At 39.4% G+C, this 22,750-nt stretch overlaps 1 protein-coding gene across 1 annotated transcript in view; it reads left to right on the plus strand.

Annotated features, from left to right (window-relative positions):
• LOC136155401 (exocyst complex component 1-like) overlaps positions 1-22,750 on the plus strand; it is a 48,648-nt gene that overhangs the window by 19,141 nt on the left and 6,757 nt on the right. The window contains 7 exon segments of the mRNA XM_065917141.1: positions 432-537; positions 1,551-1,577; positions 6,629-6,792; positions 7,362-7,469; positions 16,660-16,736; positions 17,254-17,482; positions 21,030-21,213. Of these exon segments, the coding sequence (XP_065773213.1) occupies positions 432-537; positions 1,551-1,577; positions 6,629-6,792; positions 7,362-7,469; positions 16,660-16,736; positions 17,254-17,482; positions 21,030-21,213 (895 nt within the window).

Genomic DNA, 22,750 nt, shown 5'->3' on the forward strand with positions numbered 1-22,750 from the left:
ATGCTGGGAAAGATTGAAGACTGGAGGAGAAGGGGACAACAGAAGATGAGACGGCTGGATGGCATCACCGACTCAATGGACATGAGTTTGAGCAGGCTTCGGGAGTTGGTGATGGACAGGGAGGCCTGGCATGCTGCAGTCCATGGGGTTGCAAAGACTCGTACTTGACTGAGCAACTGAACTGAACTGAAAGTATAAAAGTGAAAATGTGAGTGTGATTATTCAACTTCATATTTTTACAAACTGTTAATATTATGATGCCAGTTCAGTTTTTTTAAAAGATGGAAAATAGCCTTCTTGTGTCCTATGAAATGCATCAAATATTTTAAGACCACAAAATTGAAAACAAGCACAAAGGATATGGGGGGATTGAGAAATGGAAATTGTTATACTTGTTTTATTAATGAGTATGTGTTGTTTTCACTTTTAAGAATTGCATGGATTGTTTGTCATGACTCTGTGAGAGAGAAATTAAAGATGTCTTTGAAGTTGCAAAGATCAAGATGACTGGCACAACTAAAGAAAGCAAGAAGCTTGGTAAGCTTAGGCACCTCAGTCCCCTTGTTTTCTCTTCTACTAAAAATTATTTATCTGTGACACATAATTTTAAGACTTTTTAGGCAAGGTGGAAGGAGATACAATAGAATTAGTAAAAGAATAAATCTAATGCATTGGTTTGATTTATAGGTTTTTCATGGAACAAGTATGTCTCTAAAGCCTTATTTTTACTAATTAAAATTCTGCAGTATGTGAACTTGACAGCAATTGTATATACATGCCGTGTCTAATAAAAGTACAGCGCAGACGCGGAACCCGTGAATACGGAGGACCAACCATGGGACTTGAGCATCCATGGATTTTGGTGTCCACCACTGGTGCTGGAACCAACCCTGCACAGATACCAGGGACAGCTGTGTATAGTCACAGCAGCAGCAGTTGGCCAGAGAATGAAGTGCAGTCTGGAGAGAAAGTACTAGATTAAGAGACAGATGTTGGAAGTTCAGTTTCTGATTTCCTAAAAGACCTTTTGTACCAGTTGGAGGCAAGTCTGTGATCTCTTAAGTCATTGCACTCCACAGGGAAGTGAAGTGATGCCTGGCTTCTTACTTGTCACTGGCTATTTTGAATCAAAAAGAAAGTTGCTAAGTGTTTTCTCCCCTGTGAAGGGGCTGTAAAAATGTCACCAAAATTTCTCCTGTAATTATACTTTATTTTTCCAAAGAGTTATTTTTGAAACAAGAGGGGTTTTTGTTGCTTCTAAATATGTTAAATAAACAAAAAACTTGATTTAAAAGGATAACCAGTGAAAGTATCAAGTTGCAAGGAAATGATTTGCCGAGGCCACGTTCTGCTCTGGCATGTACCCATCTCTGGGCTTTTTGGATGGAGTTCTGTGCCTGTCGGAGTCAGAACCTGGCCTTAAATGGCTACAGTGTGTCCTCTGTGTCTGCATAGCTCCCCTTTAGAACCATGAGTTTAGCATTTGCTTGTTGAAAGGAGCCTGTGCCCTGATTGAAATTGATAGCTCGTCTTTCCATTCTTTTCTTTAGGACAAAGAAGACTATCTTTAGTAGTGGGTAATTATTTTGTGATTCACTGGTTTGTGGTTTGTTTTTGTTTTTAATACAACACTAATATATTGGTGATACTGGTTCCGATTTTTTAAATGGTTTGAATCTGTGTATTGCACTTTGGTAAAGATACTGATAAAAATATTGGGACAATAGGCTTTTGGAAACAGAAATGCTAACTCATCCTAAAGGTTACTTGTTCTTAAACGGTGTGTTTATATCCTTGTGAATGTTTCACCATGGATATGTTAAATTGAAGAAGGAATTCATAGGGCCTGGACTCCATCTCAGGCCTGTCCGTGCTGATCGTGCTCGGCTGCCTCTCCAGTGGACTCTGAACTCTCTGCTTAGTGCCTGTGGGAACGACAATGGAAGGATAAGACCCCCTCCAGACAGGGGAATCTTGAAGATCACATCCAGGTTGCTCATTGCCTAAGAGGAAGCATACCGTAATCACCCCTGTCTCCGGACAGGTCATAAACTTTTCCTGTATCTATCAGGATGTAATCACAGGCTTATCGATTATTAACTGGTTGGAATGTAACTCCGGGCTTATTGACTATTGACTGTTTGAACACACAACACTTGAATGATGGGGTTATTGTAGTTGTATTTACCCTACCTTTGTTTATGTAAGTCTCAACGGAATTGAGGTGGTGGGTTTGGACACGTACACATGGGGTAGGTGGTGGGGTTTGGACACGTACACATGGGGTAGGTGGTGGATTTGGACACGTACACATGGGGTATAAAAGATTTTCACAAATGCTGGACGGGGTCCTTGGCTAAGAGGAGACTCTGCCTTGGGCCCGCCGGTGTAATAAACTGCACTCCACTATCTGCATTGTCCTTCTGAGTGAGTCTGTTTCCCGGAAAGCGTGGCTATAACAAAATCAGTTTTTCTTTTTAGTAAACAACATATTAATACAGTTACATGTTTAATGTTTTCATTTAGTATATTTGTCATCACTTGCTACTGCAGTAAAAGGGAAATCTTTCTAAAACTACCTCCTTGGGAGGTTATTAATGCCCCTGTCATAATATTAATTTATCAAGCTTAAGATTCTCATTGAGATAAATGACATAATTGGAATATAATTTAAATCAAATACAATACTATCTTAATGGTATCATTGCATTAACCTAAAACCTTAATTTTTTTTTCTTATTTTTTGAAGTTCTTAAATTATCTTGTTAAAAAATTTTTAATTAACCTAAGACAAGTTTAGAAGATACTTTTAAAACAGGGTTAAGATTACATCTCTCGTATGTATCCATTAAGTAGTAAGAAATAGGAGAGTAACCAAAAAATTATAGTTTCTATTACTTTGATGTTATCAGTTACAAGAAAGGAAAAACTAAATAATAAACAGAATTCAGAGGATAAAAACTCTTTTGTTCATCTTTGAAAATGTAGCTTGTTGGTCAACATTTAAAAATAAATTTCAAGTTAAATACAAATGACTTCAGAAGTTCTAAGTAGATAGAATGTAAACTTTTTAAAGATACCTTTTCAAGGATTCGAATTATGTTTAAATCAGTTCTTAATAGTAATTACAGTTAAAAGAGAAACCTAAAATTTGGGGAAGGTAAATTTTCAATGGCTCAAAATTAAGGAATTATGAATAAAATTTTAAATTTGTTTTGTTTTTTCCTTGCTCTGAAAATGCTGCATCCGAGATACTAATAAAAATAGAAAGTCAGCGGCGGGCAGTTAAAAAAAAAAAGAATAGAAAGTCAGATTGAATGTATTTTACAAAAGGAAATTGTGTATAGTCATAGAGATTCAGGGGAATTCTCTCTTTTTGAACCATTCTTTACTCAAGTCTTTAACATCTACTTAGTTTAGATAATTTAAAACAACGTTAAAATGCCAGTAAAGCACTTTTTCTTTGTGGTAAGGTTTTTATAAAACCTTTGCCTTTCTAAGGTCAGAAGGTTACCCTGATACTCTCAGAGGTGTGGGATTGTCCTCCCAAGATTGATACTTTGGTGTTTTGTTTTTCTTCTGTATTCCTCAGATGTACTGAATGAAAAGACAGGCAAAGGATATCTAGTAATAATTTTTTAAATTGCCCATTTTTTTTCTTTTTACTACTAAGATAAGACACACAAGTATTAGTTGAGTCCATTTACATAATAACTTCCTTATCTTTAGTAATCCAAAACTTAAAAAATGATATGCCAAGCACATTTTTTCCAGTGTTTGTCCACTGAAATTAAGAAATCTTGTTGACTCCAAAGGGAGTCTTGAACACAAGACTACATTCAGTCCTGAGTGGATGATTCATTCAGTAAATGTTTATTAATTACCTATTACATGATAATCGCTGCTCGATACTGAGAATGCAGCAATGAGCAAAGACCCTACCCTCTTGGTGCTTGTACTCTAGCAGAAATTGTTTAAGGATATTTAAAATTTACCAGAATATTGTTACTTCTTGCTGATAAATAATATAGAGTTTTTTATGAGCCCAAATAGGGCACTAGTAGTATTTATTAACTACTTTAAAAAAAGAAAACTATATGCAGAATTAGGCTTTGCTCTGAAACTGGTGAACTTAGTAGAGCGACACCTTAAGATCGCCAGCAGGTACTGTTCAGATTGACAAGCTAGTGGCTCCAGTGCATCCCCCGCTCCTGGTTGCTGTGTGTCCAGCCTTATCATTTCATATTCCTTTAAACTTCAGGCAGACAAGGCTAGGGAGATTGACATGTTTTTGGGGTGGCAAATTAGTAGTTTATACTCGAGCTTTTGCCTAGCAATAGCAACTATCACTATCCCTGTTTGGCAGGAGTTGACACCTTGTTTTCCGTTTCTTAAATATTTCTAGAGTTATATTCATTAATTTTCTGTTTTATTCTATAATTTCTTTCTTTGCCATTCAAGTTAGATTCTCATTTGGGTTTAGAATGTTTCACAAAACGATCTCTACAATTGATCTAACAAATACTAAAGAGAGGTTTTAGATAAAGGAAATGCCAAATGACCCTGAAAGAACTCCAATTCCCACATTAGACCTGTCTCTCAGCTTTACCCTTCTACCTACCCATCTCCCAATAATTAGTGTTTTGATACATGTGTTTTATTCTCAGTGTTCACAGAGCCAGCTAAGTTACTAAACAGTTTAGCTTATTATTTCTAAAATGGTTTTAAAACTCCACTCATAATTTTTTTTATCAGAGGGAGTATAAAATTATTTAGTACAGTGGAGATTCCTTCCAAGAGCTTTCAGTGAATACAGGATTGTTAATGCATTTAATGTATAAATGTGCAAGTTCATTCTATTAAATTTTCACTGTATTAAATTATTTACTTGAACTCTGTTTTCTTCAGAAATCAGAACTTGGAAGTGTAGTCTTTAAATTTAAGTACATCAGCTTAGGAGACTTAAAAGTGTGGGGGAGGTTTACAAATGTAGATATTTTTACCTGAATATTTGCATCAAATAGTACATTAAAAGACTAGTAAAGGTTTTTCTGTCATGTAATTTCTCAAGCAGTAGCTGACCAACTAAACATATGTTGCCTCTCTCGTTGCTTGGTGCTCCTGGTTCTTTGCATGTGTCTTTTCAACTAGAGCTTTAACTTCCTCTTGTGCGCGGTTTGTGCAGATTGCAGCTTACTAACTTGTCTTTGTCTGTGACGCTTGCAGCCTAACCCGTGGCAGCCACACTGCCTGGAAAGGCAGTGCTGTCAGACGGGAAGCCGAGAGTGGGCGTGCTCGGCGTGTCAGCAGGTGCTCTCAGTGCGTGTGTGTGTCTAGGAGCCAGTCGTTCATCCTGGAGAAGCTGCGCCAGAAACACTGCTTGCTCTGGGTTGCCAGGGCTTGGCCAGAAAGAAAACCAACAGAAAGGAAGTGGGATGACTGCATCCAAGAAATGTGTGGCATGGTTAAACATGTATGGTGGGTAGTCAGAAACTTATAAAAAGTCTTACCCGTTATACTTTTGTTTTCAGGCTGTGTTTAGAAACTATAAAATTTCTTGTACGTATGGTCAGATTTTGCATAATGAAACCAAAGTTTGTCTCTAACTAACTGTATATCATATTTGTTGTTGTTATTTTTTACTTTACATATACAAATATGATTTGTATATCATATTTTTTATCACTTATTTTATTATTTGTCCCTTCTGACCATCAGTGAATAATACAGGTTTAGCTGAGAAATAGTCAAGAAGAATAAAAATGTTTTACTGTTTAAATTTAATTCTGAATAGAAACATCACATTTTCTTGTAAAAATAGAATCCTTTAATAGTTTGGTGTATGTAGGATATTGTGCAGACATATTGTTCTCATTTTTCCTCATAGCTATGATAGATACCTATGTTTATACCTAAACTCAGATGTCCCATATTAATATAGTTAACTATGTATGTGTTATGTTAGTTGTATTTTAAATACAACAAATATTCAGGGTTTTGTTTTTGTTGTTAGTTTTTCTCTTTTCGTTTTGTTTAGTTTTTAAAAGAACTTTAATCAATTCACTTGCTGAAAAAACAGGAATGTCTGAGTTCAGGAATGTATTAAGTTGAGTCATGTGTAATTGACGTTTTTAGTAGGACAAGATTAATTGAGTGTTGGTAGTTTCATGTGGTTCAGCCTAATATGTTGATTCAATGTAGAGGCAAATAATATTGGAATATGGCAGTTTTTTTCTAGAAATACAATCATTATGTTAGCTAGTATTCTAGGGGGTCAGTGACTTTCATCCATAGTCATGTCTTCTGAGTGGAAAAGAACTCCTCATCTACTTTTGAAAAATCATCAGACAACTGTGATGAGACTGGGCAGGGCACAGTGTGATCTCTAAGATCCCTTTCAGTCTTATTCTGTGATTCTGTATGATTTCACCTGTCTTTACATAGGCTCAGAAGTAGAACACAAATCTTAATGAAAGAGGAAGACACTCTACATCCTCTTCATGTGGCAGAGTTGTGCCCTAACCCATATGAGCCCCAGAAGAGCAGGACAGCAGAAGGGAGCCCTGATGGATGCCATGAACCTTTCATTCGTGAAGGTCACAGCTTTTAAAGGTTTATCATTTCCCAGGTCTTCACGGGAGTTCCGGGAAATTAACCGGGTCTACTTCCAGTCTAAATAAGCTCAGTGTTCAGAGCTCCGGGAACCACCGGTCTCAGTCATCTTCCTTGCTGGACATGGGAAACATGTCGGCCTCTGATCTCGATGTCGCCGACAGAGCCAGGTTTGATAAGGTAAGATAAAATGACGCATGTTTCTTAAACATTACTGTCAGTTTTCTAGCACCAGTTTGTTACTGCTTTAATTGTGTTCAAAGATTTGGGCTCTATTGACTCTTTTAATTAACCGTGTCTTACTTTCCATTTCTGAATCTAAAAAAAAAAAAATAATAACTGGTCAAATGGCAACTGAAATGTGATTCATCAATTAAATGACATAACAGCTTTATTAAAATTTGTTATAAATCATAAAGAGCTTGCATTGTCAATCCAGTTATTTGAGTGACTACAAAGAGGAAACAACTTTTATGAAGCTAAATTGTTTAAATAAAGTTTTATCACTCTGTTCCTCTTTCCAGATTCCAAGTGAGTAATTGTTGTCAGTTTTGTTTTAGGTATGTTCTGACCCTGTTATGCCTCATCAATACTGCATTGTCTTGTCAATCTTGGAAGTATTTGTTTGGGGGATTCTATTAAGATTATAGATAAAGCTTCCCTGGTTGCTGCAGAAAAGTGATTAAATGTGGAATGTTATTTTAAGCGTTTTGTTCAGTTCTTTGTAGAATCATTTTGGTTTTCTTCAGATCTTTGAACAGGTACTGAGTGAACTGGAGCCCCTGTGTCTGGCAGAACAAGACTTCATAAGTAAATTTTTCAAACTACAGCGACATCAGAGTATGCCTGGAACTGTGGTATGGGTGACATTTATTTACTAGCTCATATTTGTGATCTATATCATAATTAGCCTAATCATTATGTTGTCATAATTTCAATATCAGAACAGAAAGAATTTACATTGTAAGGATTTTTTAAGTAATTTTTATCATATAAGATAATAAAAAAAAGGATAGTGTTTGGGCATCTAATCTAATATTCTAGACTATCTTAGGCCTAAACATTCTCCAAATTGATGAGTGGGGGAAATGTCTGAGTTTACTTGGCAAAAAATATTTTTAAAAAGCAAATTTATTGTTTTAGTGATCAAGAAAAAGTAAATAGAATTAAAAAATTACAATGATGTTTTAATGTATATTTGTTGTTATTTAGTCACTAAGTCGTGTCTGACTCTTTGCAACCCCGTGGACTGTAGCCCACCAGGTTTCTCTCTCCATGGGATTCCCCAGGCAAGAATACTGGAGTGGATTGCCAGTTCCTTCACCAGGGGATCTTCCCAACCCAGGGATTGAACCCGTGGCTCCTGCATTGGCAGGCAGATTTCTTTCCTGCTGAGCCACCAGGGAAGCCCCCATGGTCTTAAAAAATAAATGAAAGCAAGCAAGAGAAAAATGGAGAGCCTCAAATCAGAATCTTTCTTATGGCTTTCTTACTATGAGACTGAGAGAGTAACAGGCGGGAAGGCCAGGGGTCTCCAAATGGAGGAATGAGGCTGTAAGTGCCAGACATTTTTATCTCTCCTAACCGGCAGAAAAGAACAAACCAGCGATCTGTTTTTCCTTCTCTATACAAAATTAAAAGGAGGTTTCTCCTAACATTCTGTGTGGCCATGACACCTGGTCTCACCTAAAGCTAACTACTCCCAAACCTTGAGTTAACCAATACATTTCTTTTTCGTATGGAAATGTTGTCTTAAGCTATGTTAATGAACCCCAGACTCCATCTTCAAGTTGGTTCCGCCAAAGGGCCTAACTTACTTGTTCAGGTATTGTTCCCCTAATCTATGTAAACGAAACTATTTGTTGGTACAAGGTGCAAGTCAATAGTTTTATGGCCTGGGATGAATTATCTGGTGCCATTCTAGATTTTATGACATTCCTTTCTTTTCATTAACAGACTGTGAGTGACTATATACCATACAGCTAAAGACTAGGAGGGGGGTACTCTTTTGCCCCCTTCTGATGCCTATGTCAGAAGCTTTCTCTATCTCCTTTATACTTTAATAAAACTTTATTACACAAAAGCTCTGAGCGATCCAGCCTCGTCTCTGGCCCCGGATTGAATTCGTCTCCTCCGGAGGCCAAGAATCCCGCGTCTTATCGTTCAGCAACAACCTTTCATCTTGAGGGCTCGTCCGGGATCCTTCAGGACAAGGTAAGGATGCTTGGAGCTCTACTTCTTTGTTCTCCTAGCGAACACGTTTTCCGCTGTTCTTTACTAACTCTACGGTGTGCTTGTGTGAATGAATGAAAGGCCCTGCTCTGCGCTTCCTCGGCGACCTCATAAGGCTTATGGCAGAAACTTGTCGGGGGTTTATACCGACCTGCCAATGCCAAGAGGCAACCAGTGTCCCCTTTGGGAGCCGACCAGAAACGGGCAAAGCATGTGGACCGAACTCTTTTTTCTCGGTCAAACTTTTCGGTCTCTGACCATTTCATAACTCCTTGGGAATTAAAAGTACTAACCTTATCTCTCGGATCTTAGGCTTTCAAGAGACTTGTAACCTATGTTGCTACTCTACTGTGGTCTAGGTCTCAAACTTGGATTGGTAGTTAGGAAGCGCCTAGCCTCGCTAGGCATGGAAAGTTTGGAAGCTAGATGGAGCTCTAACTCCCAGAGCATCTCTGATGTTAAAGGTTACTTGGATTGGAACTGCAATGGTTTTTTTCTTTTGGTAACACTGGCTCTTACTGGAGCAGAGGAGGCTCTTATACCGGTGTGGTGACTCTTGGAAGGAACATCTCAGTTTCATGTTTGTATCAGTCTTATTGTGGTCAGGAATATACTCCGGGTCGTGCACAGGCACTCAGGTGACGAATGTGTCCCCCAGAGGTCTTGGCTTGGGAGGCATTCCGGAAGGTTACTCTGATTGCACCCTGGGTGGCATCAGAGGCAAGTGAGGTGAAGAGCTGGACGTCAGTCAGGGATGCCATCAGGTCTACCCTGGGTGCATCCCCACCCCGTCTCGGTGGTAGAACCGGGAGGGACGAGTGTGACGCCTGCGTCGGTAAGGGACAGACTAAGTCCGACCAGGAAGGAAAAGCTTTTGGTGTAATGTCTGTCTACACCCCCATCTAGAGCAGGGAGGGACGCCTCCGGTAGAAAAATGGCGCTGGTCGCTTTTTTTCTCTCTTACAGATGGGAGCTAACAATTCCAGCCTCACTCCTTTGAACTGTATCCTGCAAAACTGGGATAGATGTGATCCCCAGGGCTTAAAGAAGACACACCTGGTCTTCCTATGTGATACTGCATGGCCGCAGTACCCACTGGAGGATGGCGAACGGTGGCCAGTTGGAGGGTCTCTTAAGTATAATACTGTTTTACAATTAAAACAGTTCTGTAAAAAGCAAGGGAATTGGGTAGAAGTAGTGTATATTAGAGTGTATTAGAGCTTTTAAAGGTGTTACTCTGCATTATGACCTTACTTGGAAGGATGTGATGTATATCTTGGGACAAACGTTGACTGCCGACTCAAAGCCTCGAGTTTTGGGTAAAGCGGTTGCTTATGGAGATGAATGGCTTGGTAATGAATCAGTGGGAAAGAGGGAGGACGAGATGACTGCCCTCCCCACTGGGAGTCAGGCGGTCCCAGCTACAGAACCAGACTGGGACTCTAACACTGCTAAAGGAAGATGGGATCAGAGTCATTTTGTCAGATGTATTCTTGAAGGACTCAGGCAGGCGCGTTCTAAGCCTTTAAACTATGGCAAACTGGCAGACATAGAACAAGAAGAGAAGGAAGCTCCTGGTAAATTCCTAGACAGACTGAGAGAAGCCCTTCGCAGATTCACTGAGATTGATCCCGAAAGTGAAGAGGGGAAAGTGATCTTAAAGGATAGATTTCTCACTCAGTCGGCTCCAGATATTCGCCGTAAGTTATCAAAACGGGCGTATGGACCAAATCAGTCTGTAGATAATCTGTTACAACTGGCTCAGACAGTCTATTATGGTAGGGAATATGAGGAAAAGAAAGAAAGGCAGAGAAAGACGAAGGAAAAGGCGGAAGCCCTCGCAATGGCTATGAAAACCGTTCTTAAACAGCCTGAGAAAAATGCCCAGAGGGACCCAGGTGAAAAGGGATGGGCTTGCTATGGCTGTGGAAAGGAGGGGCATCTCAAGCGGGATTGCCCTCAGGCGTCTGAGCCGCCCCCGGCTCCATGTCCGGTCTGCAAGGGACCACACTGGAGGAGAGACTGCCCCCAGAGGTGTAGGTCTCAGGGGTCTGACTCTCAAGACAATCAGGACTGAAGGTGCCCGGGGGTCCCCACACAAGCTCCCGTCCTAATTACACCTGAGGAACCCCGGGTATTGATAACGGTGGGAGGCCAATCCGTCAATTTCCTTTTAGATACTGGGGCAACTTACTCCGTGCTTACTGAAGCCCCTGGCCCACTTTCTTCCCGATCCGCTTCCGTAATGGGACTGTCTGGACGAGCCAAAAGGTATTACTTCAGTTATTCTCTATCGTGCAACTGGGATTCTGTGCTATTTTCACACGAGTTTCTTATCGTGCCAGAATCACCCTCACCCCTTTTGGGGAGAGATATACTGAGCAAGGTCCATGCCTCTGTTTTCATGAATATGGAGCCCTCCCTTTCTCTCCCTTTAGTTGAAGAAAATGTGAATCCTAGAGTATGGGCTGATGGAAAATCTGTGGGTCGAGCACAAAATGCTATTCCTGTAGTTGTCAAGCTCCAAAGACCCACACTTATTCCCACATAAGAAGCAGTATCCACTGAAACCTGAAGTTAAGGAAGGGTTAAAACCCATCATTGAAAATTTAAAGGAGCAGGGACTATTAGTTCCCTGTAACAGTCCATGCAACACTCCTATTTTGGGTGTAAAAAAATCAAATGATAAGTGGAGATTAGTTCAAGATTTACGAATAATAAATGAGGCTGTGGTTCCTTTACACCCCGTGGTGCCTAATCCTTATACGCTACTGTCTGAAATTCCTGAACGAGCCAAATATTTTTCAGTAATTGATTTAAAAGATGCCTTCTCTTCAGTGCCTTTGGCAGAGGAAAGTCAATTTCTATTTGCCTTTGAAGACCCTACTCAGCCAGCTTCTCAGTTAACCTGGACAGTTTTGCCCCAGGGATTTCGTGACAGTCCCCACTTATTTGGACAAAGTTTGTCACGGGATCTACAAAACTTTAATAGCTCTAAAGCAGTAGTGTTACAATATGTAGATGATATTTTGCTCTGTGCTGAGACAGAGGAAGCTTGTTCACGAGCCTCAGAAGATTTCTTAAACTTTCTGGCAGGCTGCGGTTACAAGGCATCAAGAGAAAAGGCTCAGCTTTGTCAACAATCTGTTAGATATCTGGGCCTAATCATATCAGAAGGGACTAGGGCCATAGGCCCCGAGAGAATTAAACCTATACTAAACCATCCCCTACCTATGACTTTAAGGCAATTGAGAGGATTTTTGGGAATCACAGGCTACTGTCGTATTTGGATTCCGGGTTATGGAGAACTTGCCCGGCCTTTATATAAACTTATAGCTGAAACTCAGCAGGCCCAAACTGACAAACTGGTTTGGTCTCCAGATACTCAAAAGGCTTTTAAGGTTCTTCAGACTGCTCTCCTGCAAGCTCCAGCTTTGAGTTTGCCCACAGGGTCAGAATTTAACTTGTTTGTCACTGAAAGGAAAGGTATGGCCTTGGGAGTTTTGACACAACCCCGGGGGCCTCACCAGCTACCTATTGCTTATCTAAGCAAAGAATTAGATGTAATTGCACGTGGGTGGCCCCACTGCCTAAGAGTAATTGGGGCAGCTGCTTTATTAGCACCTGAAGCTTTAAAAATAATTACTGGACGAAACCTTACTGTACTGACTTCTCATGATGTGAGTGGAATCTTAAATTCTAAGGTTAACATTTGGATGACAGACAGTAGGCTTCTTAAATATCAGTCACTGTTGTTAGAAGGACCAGTAACTAAGCTTTAAGTTTGTAGAAATTTAAATCCTGCTACTTTCCTTCCTGAGAAGGAAGATGAAACACCTGATCACGATTGTTCCCAATTTCTAACTTTAAACTATGCAGCTCGGGAAGATCTAATGGATACCCCATTAGACAATCCTGACATGGAAATATTTACAGATGGCAGTTCTTTTGTTCGGGATGGAAAGCGTAAAGCAGGTTATGCTGTGGTGACGGCTGAACAGGTTTTAGAAGCAAAATCTCTCCCCCAGGAAACCAGCGCCCAGTTAGCGGAGCTTGTGGCTCTGACCCGAGCTCTAGAGTTAAGCAAAGGGCAGCGAGTAAATGTCTACACTGATTCTAAGTATGCTTATTTGACTTTGCATGCTCATGCTGCAGTATGGAAAGAAAGACAGTTTCAAACAGCAACAGGGGAACCTATTAAGCATTTCAGAGAGATCCAGAGACTTTTAACTGCTATCTATTGTCCTAAAGAAGTAGCGGTTATGCATTGCAAAGGGCACAGCAGGGATGGGAGTAAAGTAGCCACCGGTAACCTGTTAGCAGACTCTCAAGCCAAAAAAGCGGCACTTTATGAAACCCCCTCCCTACAGACGCCTTTGATATGGACAGGTCCTGTAGAACAAGAAAAACCACAATATACTGAGGAAGAATTAAAAAGATATGAGAAAAGAGGAGCAAAGATTACTGATAAAGGATGGTTACAGTCCGAGGATGGACGATTAATAATTCCTGAAAATGCTCAGTGGAAAATTCTTAAGGGTTTACATCAGAGTTTTCATTTGGGTGTAGAAAGTACTTGCCAGATGACTTCTCGTTTGTTTGAAGGTAAAAATATAATGAAAACTTTAAAAAACATTATCAAACGGTGTGAGGTTTGTCAGAAAAATAACCCAAAGACGGAAAGGCTAGCAAAATCTGGATTACAACGAAAGGGAAAGTATCCTGGAGAGGACTGGGAAATTGATTTTACTCATATGCCAAAACCTAATGGATATTCTTGCTTACAAGTTTGGGTGGATACTTTTACTGGATGGATTGAGGCGTTCCCCTGTCGTAGTGAACAAGCTAAGGAAGTTATAAAGATTTTAATCCATGAAATCATCCCCAGGTTTGGGCTGCCACGGAGCCTTCAGAGTGACAATGGCTCCGCCTTTAAAGCTGCTGTAACTCAGGGGGTGTCTAAAGCTCTAGGAATAGAGTATCACTCACACTGTTCCTGGAGACCCCAATCCTCAGGAAAGGTTGAAAAAGCTAATGACATTATCAAAAGACATCTGCGCAAATTAACTCAAGAAACCCATAGCTTTAATGAGGGCTGGAACTGCCCCCAAAAAGGAGGGACTGTCCCCCTTTGAATGTATTTATGGAAGGCCTTTCTTACGCACAGACATTGTTATAGATCCTGAAGCCTTAGAGCTAACTAATTATGTAACTCAGCTCTCAGCTTTTCAACAGGCATTAACAGAACTCCGGGAGACGACTCCTGACCCAGCCTCTGAATCCAGCAAGCCTCTATTTGAGCCAGGAACCGAGGTCCTCACAAAAACATTGGGATCTGGGGGCTCATCCCTCGAGCCCCTCTGGGAAGGCCCTTACCAGGTTATTCTTTCTTCTCCCACAGCTGTCAAAGTGCCAGGAATTGATTCTTGGGTACATCACACTCGAGTCAAGAGGTGGCACCCTGACCAGAACTAAGTGATGTCATTTTTTGTTTTTACTTTCTATGCTCTGACTTTGTATGTTTCAGATGGGCCTGATAATCTATGTGAGCCTACTTCTGCTGACTCCAGAAATCCTGAGTCTGCCCTTTGATCCTCAAGACAGTGCCTTCCTGTCCTGGGCTCACTCCTATGCTGCATTCCACAATCGGTCTAACTGTTGGGTCTGCGGAGCACTCCCCTCTTCATCAGTGGAAGGCTTCCCATGGTGGACATCTCCACTTCAAGGAAAAGACTTTCTCCAAGTCTGCGAATACCTTCGACAACAATCACATGTGATGCCTCTTCTTCGTCTGATGACATCTAACAACCCTAGAATGAACTGGTGTAATACTCTGTACCTTAACTATGGACATAATGTGACTTTTAATTTTGATTATACACTGTCTCAGTTTAATCACTATTTTGCTGCACAAGGAGAAACTTGTGCCATCATTCATACTCAATGCTGTACATATATACCTGATATGAGCACTAATGTTACTCATTTTACTAAACACATGAACAAGATGATTGGGGCCATGGATACTCCTGAAGCCTCAATCGCCTCACTTTGGGAGACATTAACTAGTTCCCCATGGTGGAAAACTATCTTAATTACAATAATTCTGATTGTTTTGTTTTTGCTCTTTGCTCCCTGCATCTGTAACTGTGTAACTGGATTTGTTTCTAGTCGCATGAAAGCTTTTAAGTTACAAATGGTTGCTCAAACTCCTGCTATCACTGCAGCTTCTTCCGATTACTATTTGGGGCCCCTGGATCAGACATCCTCACTATGAGGATTAGGAGAATATGTTGCCTCACCAATTTAGGGACAACGCCCCTTGTCAGCTCAGAAGCAGTTATGGAATGAAAACGACGCCCCTTTTCCCTAGGCAACATAATTCTCCTAAAAGAAAAGGGGGGAATGAGAGAGTAACAGGCAGGAAGGCCAGGGGTCTCCAAATGGAGGTATGAGACTGTAAGTGCCAGACATTTTTATCTCTCTTAACCGGCAGAAAAGAACAAACCAGCGATCTGTTTTTCCTTCTCTATACAAAATTAAAAGGAGGTTTCTCCTAACATTCTGTGTGGCCATGACACCTGGTCTCACCTAAAGCTAACTACTCCCAAACCTTGAGTTAACCAATACATTTCTTTTTCGTATGGAAATGTTGTCTTAAGCTATGTTAATGAACCCCAGACTCCATCTTCAAGTTGGTTCCGCCAAAGGGCCTAACTTACTTGTTCAGGTATTGTTCCCCTAATCTATGTAAACGAAACTATTTGTTGGTACAAGGTGCAAGTCAATAGTTTTATGGCCTGGGATGAATTATCTGGTGCCATTCTAGATTTTATGACATTCCTTTCTTTTCATTAACGGACTGTGAGTGACTATATACCATACAGCTAAAGACTAGGAGGAGGGTACTCTTTTGCCCCCTTCTGATGCCTATGTCAGAAGCTTTCTCTATCTCCTTTATACTTTAATAAAACTTTATTACACAAAAGCTCTGAGCGATCCAGCCTCGTCTCTGGCCCCGAATTGAATTCGTCTCCTCCGGAGGCCAAGAATCCCGCGTCTTATCGTTCAGCAACAACCTTTCAAGACCATAAACTAATTATTTAATCCCTACTTTTCCTCATCTATGTAATGGGTATAATAATGCCTATTGAACATGGCTCTCTGGTGGCATAAATGTAAGAAAATAAAATGAGCCATTTGCTAGAGTATTTTAAAGAACTTAAAAACACAATGCAAATCGAGTGATTTTTTTAAAATTAAGATGATCTTTAAAAGAACTAACATATAAAAACAGTGCTCAAAATTAAGTCTTTCAGATGGTTAGGGGGTTTGTTCTTGTAGATGGTAATTGCTAGTAAATTTGTTAGTTTCTGTAAGAACTTCTGACAGCATTTTTTATGCTCAAGTTTTATTAGGATGATTAGTTTTATTGGAATGATTTTAATTTTCAAAATTCTCCCTTGAACATGTCCCTAGATATTTTCAGCTTTTTATTAAATTGTCCCCTCGTTCCTGCACTCCCTCTGAGTCTCCTCTACCTTTCTCTCCCGCCCCACCCCCCCCAAATGTGCTCACAAGCAAACACAGCTTCTCATTCTCAGATAAAATCTGAAAACAAAGCTTCTCCTGAACATTCTGAAGCAACATGTTAAATTATATAATTTCATTGATAATACTACCTTTAAAAATCATTATTTCTCATCATACATTCTCTCCTAAGAATTTGGAGACTGAGCAGGCTATTGCTATATAAACTAAACTCTTCAATTTGTTAGCCTTTTATTATGTGAAGTATCTGAATAATTTTTGCAGCCTGAAGCAGAGGACACAGATGGAGGAACTTTGTCACGGCAACATAATGCTGGCCCACCGCTGCCTGTTTCATCTGAGTATGTGTTTGTTACTATCTGTTGTTTATTGTGAAAAAAAAGTAAACTTTCAATTGAGCAGGAAGGAATGCTGCCCAGTGAGGAGTCCAGATTACTGTCCATAGCTGACAACACTCAGAGCACCGATCTGTGTGCCCAGTGTGTTACAGAGCTTCTCAATGAAGTAAACTTGGTCCCCTTTATGGCTCTTTGGCTTTTCTTTGCTCTTGTAATCACACAAATGCAGTCAATTTTGATGTTTGCTGGTAGGAAGTTGCATTTGAATTGTAGTGTATTTCTCAGAAATCACAAAGCACATTTCAGGACCCAGTTCTACAAAGGACGTTATTTTGAGTGATAAAAATGCAACCTCAAAAAAATATGTTTATGTTGGAAACCACTCTAGAATAATTAACTATTTGGACAGTGTTAGTTGATATATCAAATTTTAGTCATTTGTGTATACCGAGTGGATTAAAGTTAAAGGTAAATGCACCTGAAGCTTGTACTAACTATTCTGTTTTGTATTTCTGAACAGGAAAGATATGATCCGCCAGATGATGATTAAAATATTTCGCTGCATTGAGCCAGAACTGAACAACTTGATTGCATTAGGAGACAAAATCGATAGCTTTAACTCCCTTGACATGCTAGTCAAAATGAGTCGCCATGTGTGGACTGCACAGAACGTGGACCCCGCTTCTTTTCTGAGCACTACACTGGGAAATGTTTTGGTGACTGTCAAAAGGAACTTTGACAAATGTATTGTAAGTTGGGTATTTTTTTTTTCAGTAACTTAGAACTCTTAACCATTGCAGAGTATCTGTGTGTGTGTGTGTGTGTGTGTCTCTGTGTGTGTGTGTGTGTGTGTGTGTTTCAAAGACTTCTGGCTTCCCACCAGGGGACCTACTGTTCCTGTCCCCACGCCTTGCAGCAGGGTATTGGCTGAAGTGTCCAGGAGCAGGCTAGTGCCAAGTTGTGTCCCGTCTACACTGTGAACCATGGCCAGTTCCTGGAGTGACTGACACAGAGGCAGCAGCGATTACACCCGAGATCCACTAAGTAACTGAAATCCCAGGTGACCAATTAGTGACCATAGATTTAATGAAGCAACTGAAACTTGAATTTATTGTTTTTCTTCTTTTAATATATCACAATAGGGTAATTAATATTTGGGTTATTTTAATTGATTAAAGTATTTTTTTCAGTTCAATAGCTTTAATCATATTGCTTTAAGAATAAATTGTTCTTATGACAACTTTTGGTAGTTATCATTTTTCTCCTAATAGGGAAAAAAATCATTAACTTTATTTTTTCTGTTAGGTTTTGGTAAGCTTATAGATATGAAGAGGATTGGGCCAGGTTCTAAAAAGAGTTTCATTTTATGAATATATTTAGTATTAATATGTAAAAATAGGTATTTATCATCTGAATTATTCTACTATGTAACCTCTAAGTTAAATCCAGTGCTTGAATAGCCATAGAATAATGAGTGAGTGAAAGTCACTCAGTCATGTTTGAGTCTTTGTGACCCCATGGTCTGTAGTTTGCCAGACTCCTCTGTCCATGGAATTATCCAGACAAGAATACTGGAGTGGGTAGCCATTCCCTCCAGGGGATCTTCCCAACCCAGGGATCGAACCCAGGTCTCTCGCTTTGCAGGCAGATTCTTTACCGGCTGAGCCACCAGGGAAGCCCATAGAATAATGAGAGAATAATAAAAATATTAAGGGTGATTAAAATCCACTTCATCTTTTATACTTTTTAAAAATAATGCTTACTGATTTCTGAAAGTTTAAAAGCCATCCGTAGAAACGTAAATGTCACCTCAACAGACTTGTTAACCCTCCTTCCCCACCAAATGATTGCACTGGCATTTGAAATATTATGAAATTTGGCCACTTATCCTCTTCCCTGCCCAGCTTTCTTCAGAAGTGATGATAAACCTGTAAGGTCTGATTGTAAGCTGATTGCCAAAAAGAAAATAAAGAATTACTAAAGTCTAAGATAATGAGTCCTATGTGACATAGAATAAGAATAGCTAGAACATAAACCATGAGAACACTGTACATTTTTAGAATATGAAGATTTTCTTGCTCTTATCAGTGAATAAAGCTAGTATATAAAACTTTAATATAATACCTCTCAATCCAGTTGAATGTAATTGTTAGAAGTGTAAGATATAATAGTGTCAGGGAGATGTAGACATGGGTTCAAATGAAGTGCTTAGCACATTGCCTGGTACAGAATAAGAGCTTGTAACTAATTGCTTGTAATGGTGATGATGATGATGATGATGATGACAGTAATGAAAGTGAAAGTAAAGTCGCTTAGTCGTGACCGACTCTCTGCGACCCCATGGACTGTAGCCTACCATGCTCCTCCGTCCATGGGATTTTCCAGGCCAGAGTACTGGACTGGGTTGCCATTTCCTTCTCCAGGGGATCATCCCGACCCAGGGATCGAACCCAGGTTTCCCACATTGTAGGCAGATGCTTTACCATCTGAGTCACCAGGGAACAATAGTGGTAATTAGTAATAGTTTGCTGAAGAATGTTCGTGTTCCTCTCAAAACTGGGAAGTGAAGAAATTTAGTTAAATTAACCTAGACAAAGGTATAAAGTCGTGTTTTTTCCCTAAATTGCATGTATTTCTAAAAGATGGACCTTGTCACTAAAGGGAAGAGGATGGTTCCTTCTGTTGGTTATCATCAATCTGTTTCTTAATTTAAATCAAGTCTTTTCACAGTGTCGTCAGTTGTGTGTGCTCAGTAAGTGTTACATGTTTTTGGTACTTGGGACAAGATCTGGACCTAAAGCATACCTTGAAAGAGTAGTGAATGGTTCTCTGTGTATTGAGCCAAAGAATGAATGTCAGACAACTGCAGAAAGTGGAATAGATGGTATCTGAGTTTAGTACTTTCATCTGGTGGCCAAGCCCAAAGTGTTCTTCAAGGAACAGGGCTAAAAAGATTAGCCTGCCAAGAACTAGGGATAAAATTAGAAACATATCAAGTACTTCCAAGCTGGACACTGCACTCCAGTACATTTCTTACCTGCATTTACTTTGCTTTTCAGGATTCCTCACACTACAGTGATGTGGTTTTGTACCCTTTAACCTTTGAAAATGGTATGATCTGGGTGTCTCTGCCTCATTGTATAGTCTTGCCTTCTTTGTCATAGATTAATTAACCGTATAAGGATGGGTTTATTCCTGGGCGCTCTGTTCTGTTAATGTACATGTCTGTTTTTGTACCAGTACCATATTGTTTGATGACTGTAACTTTGTAGTATAGTTTGAAATCAGGGAGCATAATACCTCTGATTTTGTTCTTCTTTCTTGAGCTTGCCTTGGCATTACGATCTTTTGTGTTTCCATACAGGTTTTAGAATGATTTGTCCAATTTGGATTCCTTTTATTTATTTTTCCTGTCTGATTGCTATGTCTAGGACTTCCAATACCATATTGAACAAAAGAACGGTTACTTTTCTAATCTCTACATGTCATATGGTTTTCAGGTTATACCCCCAGAATCTCAGCACAATGAAATTTTAGGTAGGAGTTGAAAATGATTCAACACTTTGGCAATGTACTTCTTACTGGGAATAGAACTAGATCCCCTGGAAGTACACAGAATCATAATTGATTATTTTGAACCAAAGTGTCTATATTCTGTCTATATGTCTATTTGTTACTTTGTATCCATCTTACACAAGTACTTTGCTATACTGATTTAGAGTGAATGACTAATAGGTACATGGAAAACTATATAATGCAAATCCACAGTAGAAGTACCTGTTCTCCTCTGTGCTCATACCCCCAAAACATAGAACTTCTCTATCCAAACAAATTTTAGGCTGATGAGATTTGGAAATGGTTGTGGTTCTCAACTTGACTATATAGACACCAACCAGAAATAATCTTGAGAGATCCTGTGTGTGCTCTGGTATCTGCTCTGCCCCAAAGTGGGCAATCATTATATACTTACCTTTTATAAATGATAGAAGTGTTCATTGGTTGTTTTTACTTGAAACAAAGACCTGAGGTTCACAAGCTTTGAGTGCATTTTGTTTTGAATAATTTGGATTTTTTCCCTTGATTTTAGTTCCTTCAATGATATCTATGTACTTTTTAATCTCTAGAAATAGTTTTTCATAGTTATCCATATTGTGTTAATCTTTGATTAGTAAATGTCCGAAATGTTCTAGGTATTAAATTACATCATGCCTTTGTGGTATATATATTTACTTTTAATTGTACGTTGTTTCTAAGTTGCTTAGCTATTTTTCTCCCTTGCTTTCTGCCTAACTTTAGAGTAACCAAATAAGGCAAATGGAAGAAGTAAAGATCTCAAAGAAGAGTAAAGTAGGAATTCTCCCGTTTGTTGCTGAATTTGAAGAATTTGCTGGACTCGCAGAATCAATCTTTAAAAATGCTGAGTGTCGTGGAGATCTAGATAAAGCATATACTAAACTTATCAGAGGAGTATTTGTTAATGGTAAACTTTTGTTACATTATGAAGAAGTTTTTGGTGGTGGTTTTCCTTATTTCTGGTGTTTTTGGTCAGTTGTTTTCATTATTTCTGATTAAGTTAGAAGTTGGGAGACAGATGTGTTCATTATTTTCCATAGTCTCTAGTCTTTTTTAAGTTTTCTGAAATTAAAGATTTCTTAAATTTGGGACTTCTCTGGTGGTCCAGTGGCTAAGACTCCACACTCCCAATGTGGAGAACCTGGGTTCAATCCCTGGTCAGCGAACCAGATCCCACATGCAGCGATGAAGTCCTGGCACAAGTAAATAAAAAAATATATATATATTAAAAATAATAATAATAATAAAGATTTCTTAAATTTGAAAAACAGTGTGTAAAACCCTTTTGTATTTACCAGGAACTACTTATATTTTAGGGTTCATATGGGCTATCAGTATGCAAAGTTGAAATTCATTTTTTAAACACAAAAATGACCTTGTGGATTACATTCGCATTTTAGCAGGAGTCTTCTTGAGCTGATCAACAGTGATGTCTGTATGTGTGTGTGCTTAGTCAGTCAGTCATGTCCGACTCTTTGCAACACCATGGACTGTAGCCCACCAGGCTCCTCTGTCCATGGGATTCTCCAGGCAAGAATACTGGCACGGGTTGCCGTGCAATCAGCCAGGGGATCTTCCCAACCCCGGGATCAAACCCAGGCCTCCCACATTGCAGGTGGTTTCTTTACCATCTGAGCCACCGGGGAAGGTCAAGAATACTGCAGTGGGTAGCCTATCCCTTCTCCAGGGGATCTTCCCGAGCCAGTTACTGAATCTGGGTCTCCTGCATTGCAGGCCGATTCTTTACCAGCTGAGCTACCAGGGAAGCCCAAATTAATGCTAAAATAGTGTAATTCATCATCTAGCTATGTCAGATCACACAGTTAAGTTACAGAAACAGTGTGGATGTGTTTAATTTGAAATAAATGATCTGACTGCATCAATTCAGGAATTTTTAAAACTAAAAAAAATGACCAAAGTAGAATTATCTCAACAGTTAGAGATAATACATTTTTGGTGGAAACAGGTTTAGGGGAAAGATGATAAATTACATGATTGAATGTTTATATGGTTGATATTTCTTTTAAAATTCAAAGTAGCTTTGCTTTGTCTGATTGTAAAGTAGTATATGCTCATTACATACCCCCCAAAATCAGCACACTGACTTTAAAAATCAAGAAGAAACTAAAGGTAATTTGTAATCTCATCATACAAAGGTTAACATTTAATTTTTACCTGTGTGAACTTTTCAGTATATCTCTCTCCCTGACAGACATGCACATATTGTGTGTTCTGTAATTTGAAATGTTTCTCACACCTTACACCCTGTTTGGAACCTGCTAGACTCTGTGATTCTAGTGTCTGTCCTTGTCTCATGATACAGATAACCGTAGTCACTTCTGATGATTACATAGAGTTCCATCTGTCATTGTTTACTTAGCAGATCTTCTGTTAACAGGCATTTGGTTTGTTTCCAGTTTTCTGTATATTTCTGTATATTGTCC

The sequence above is a fragment of the Muntiacus reevesi genome, unplaced genomic scaffold, assembly GCF_963930625.1.
Source record: "Muntiacus reevesi unplaced genomic scaffold, mMunRee1.1 SCAFFOLD_141, whole genome shotgun sequence".
NCBI lineage: Eukaryota > Metazoa > Chordata > Mammalia > Artiodactyla > Cervidae > Muntiacus > Muntiacus reevesi.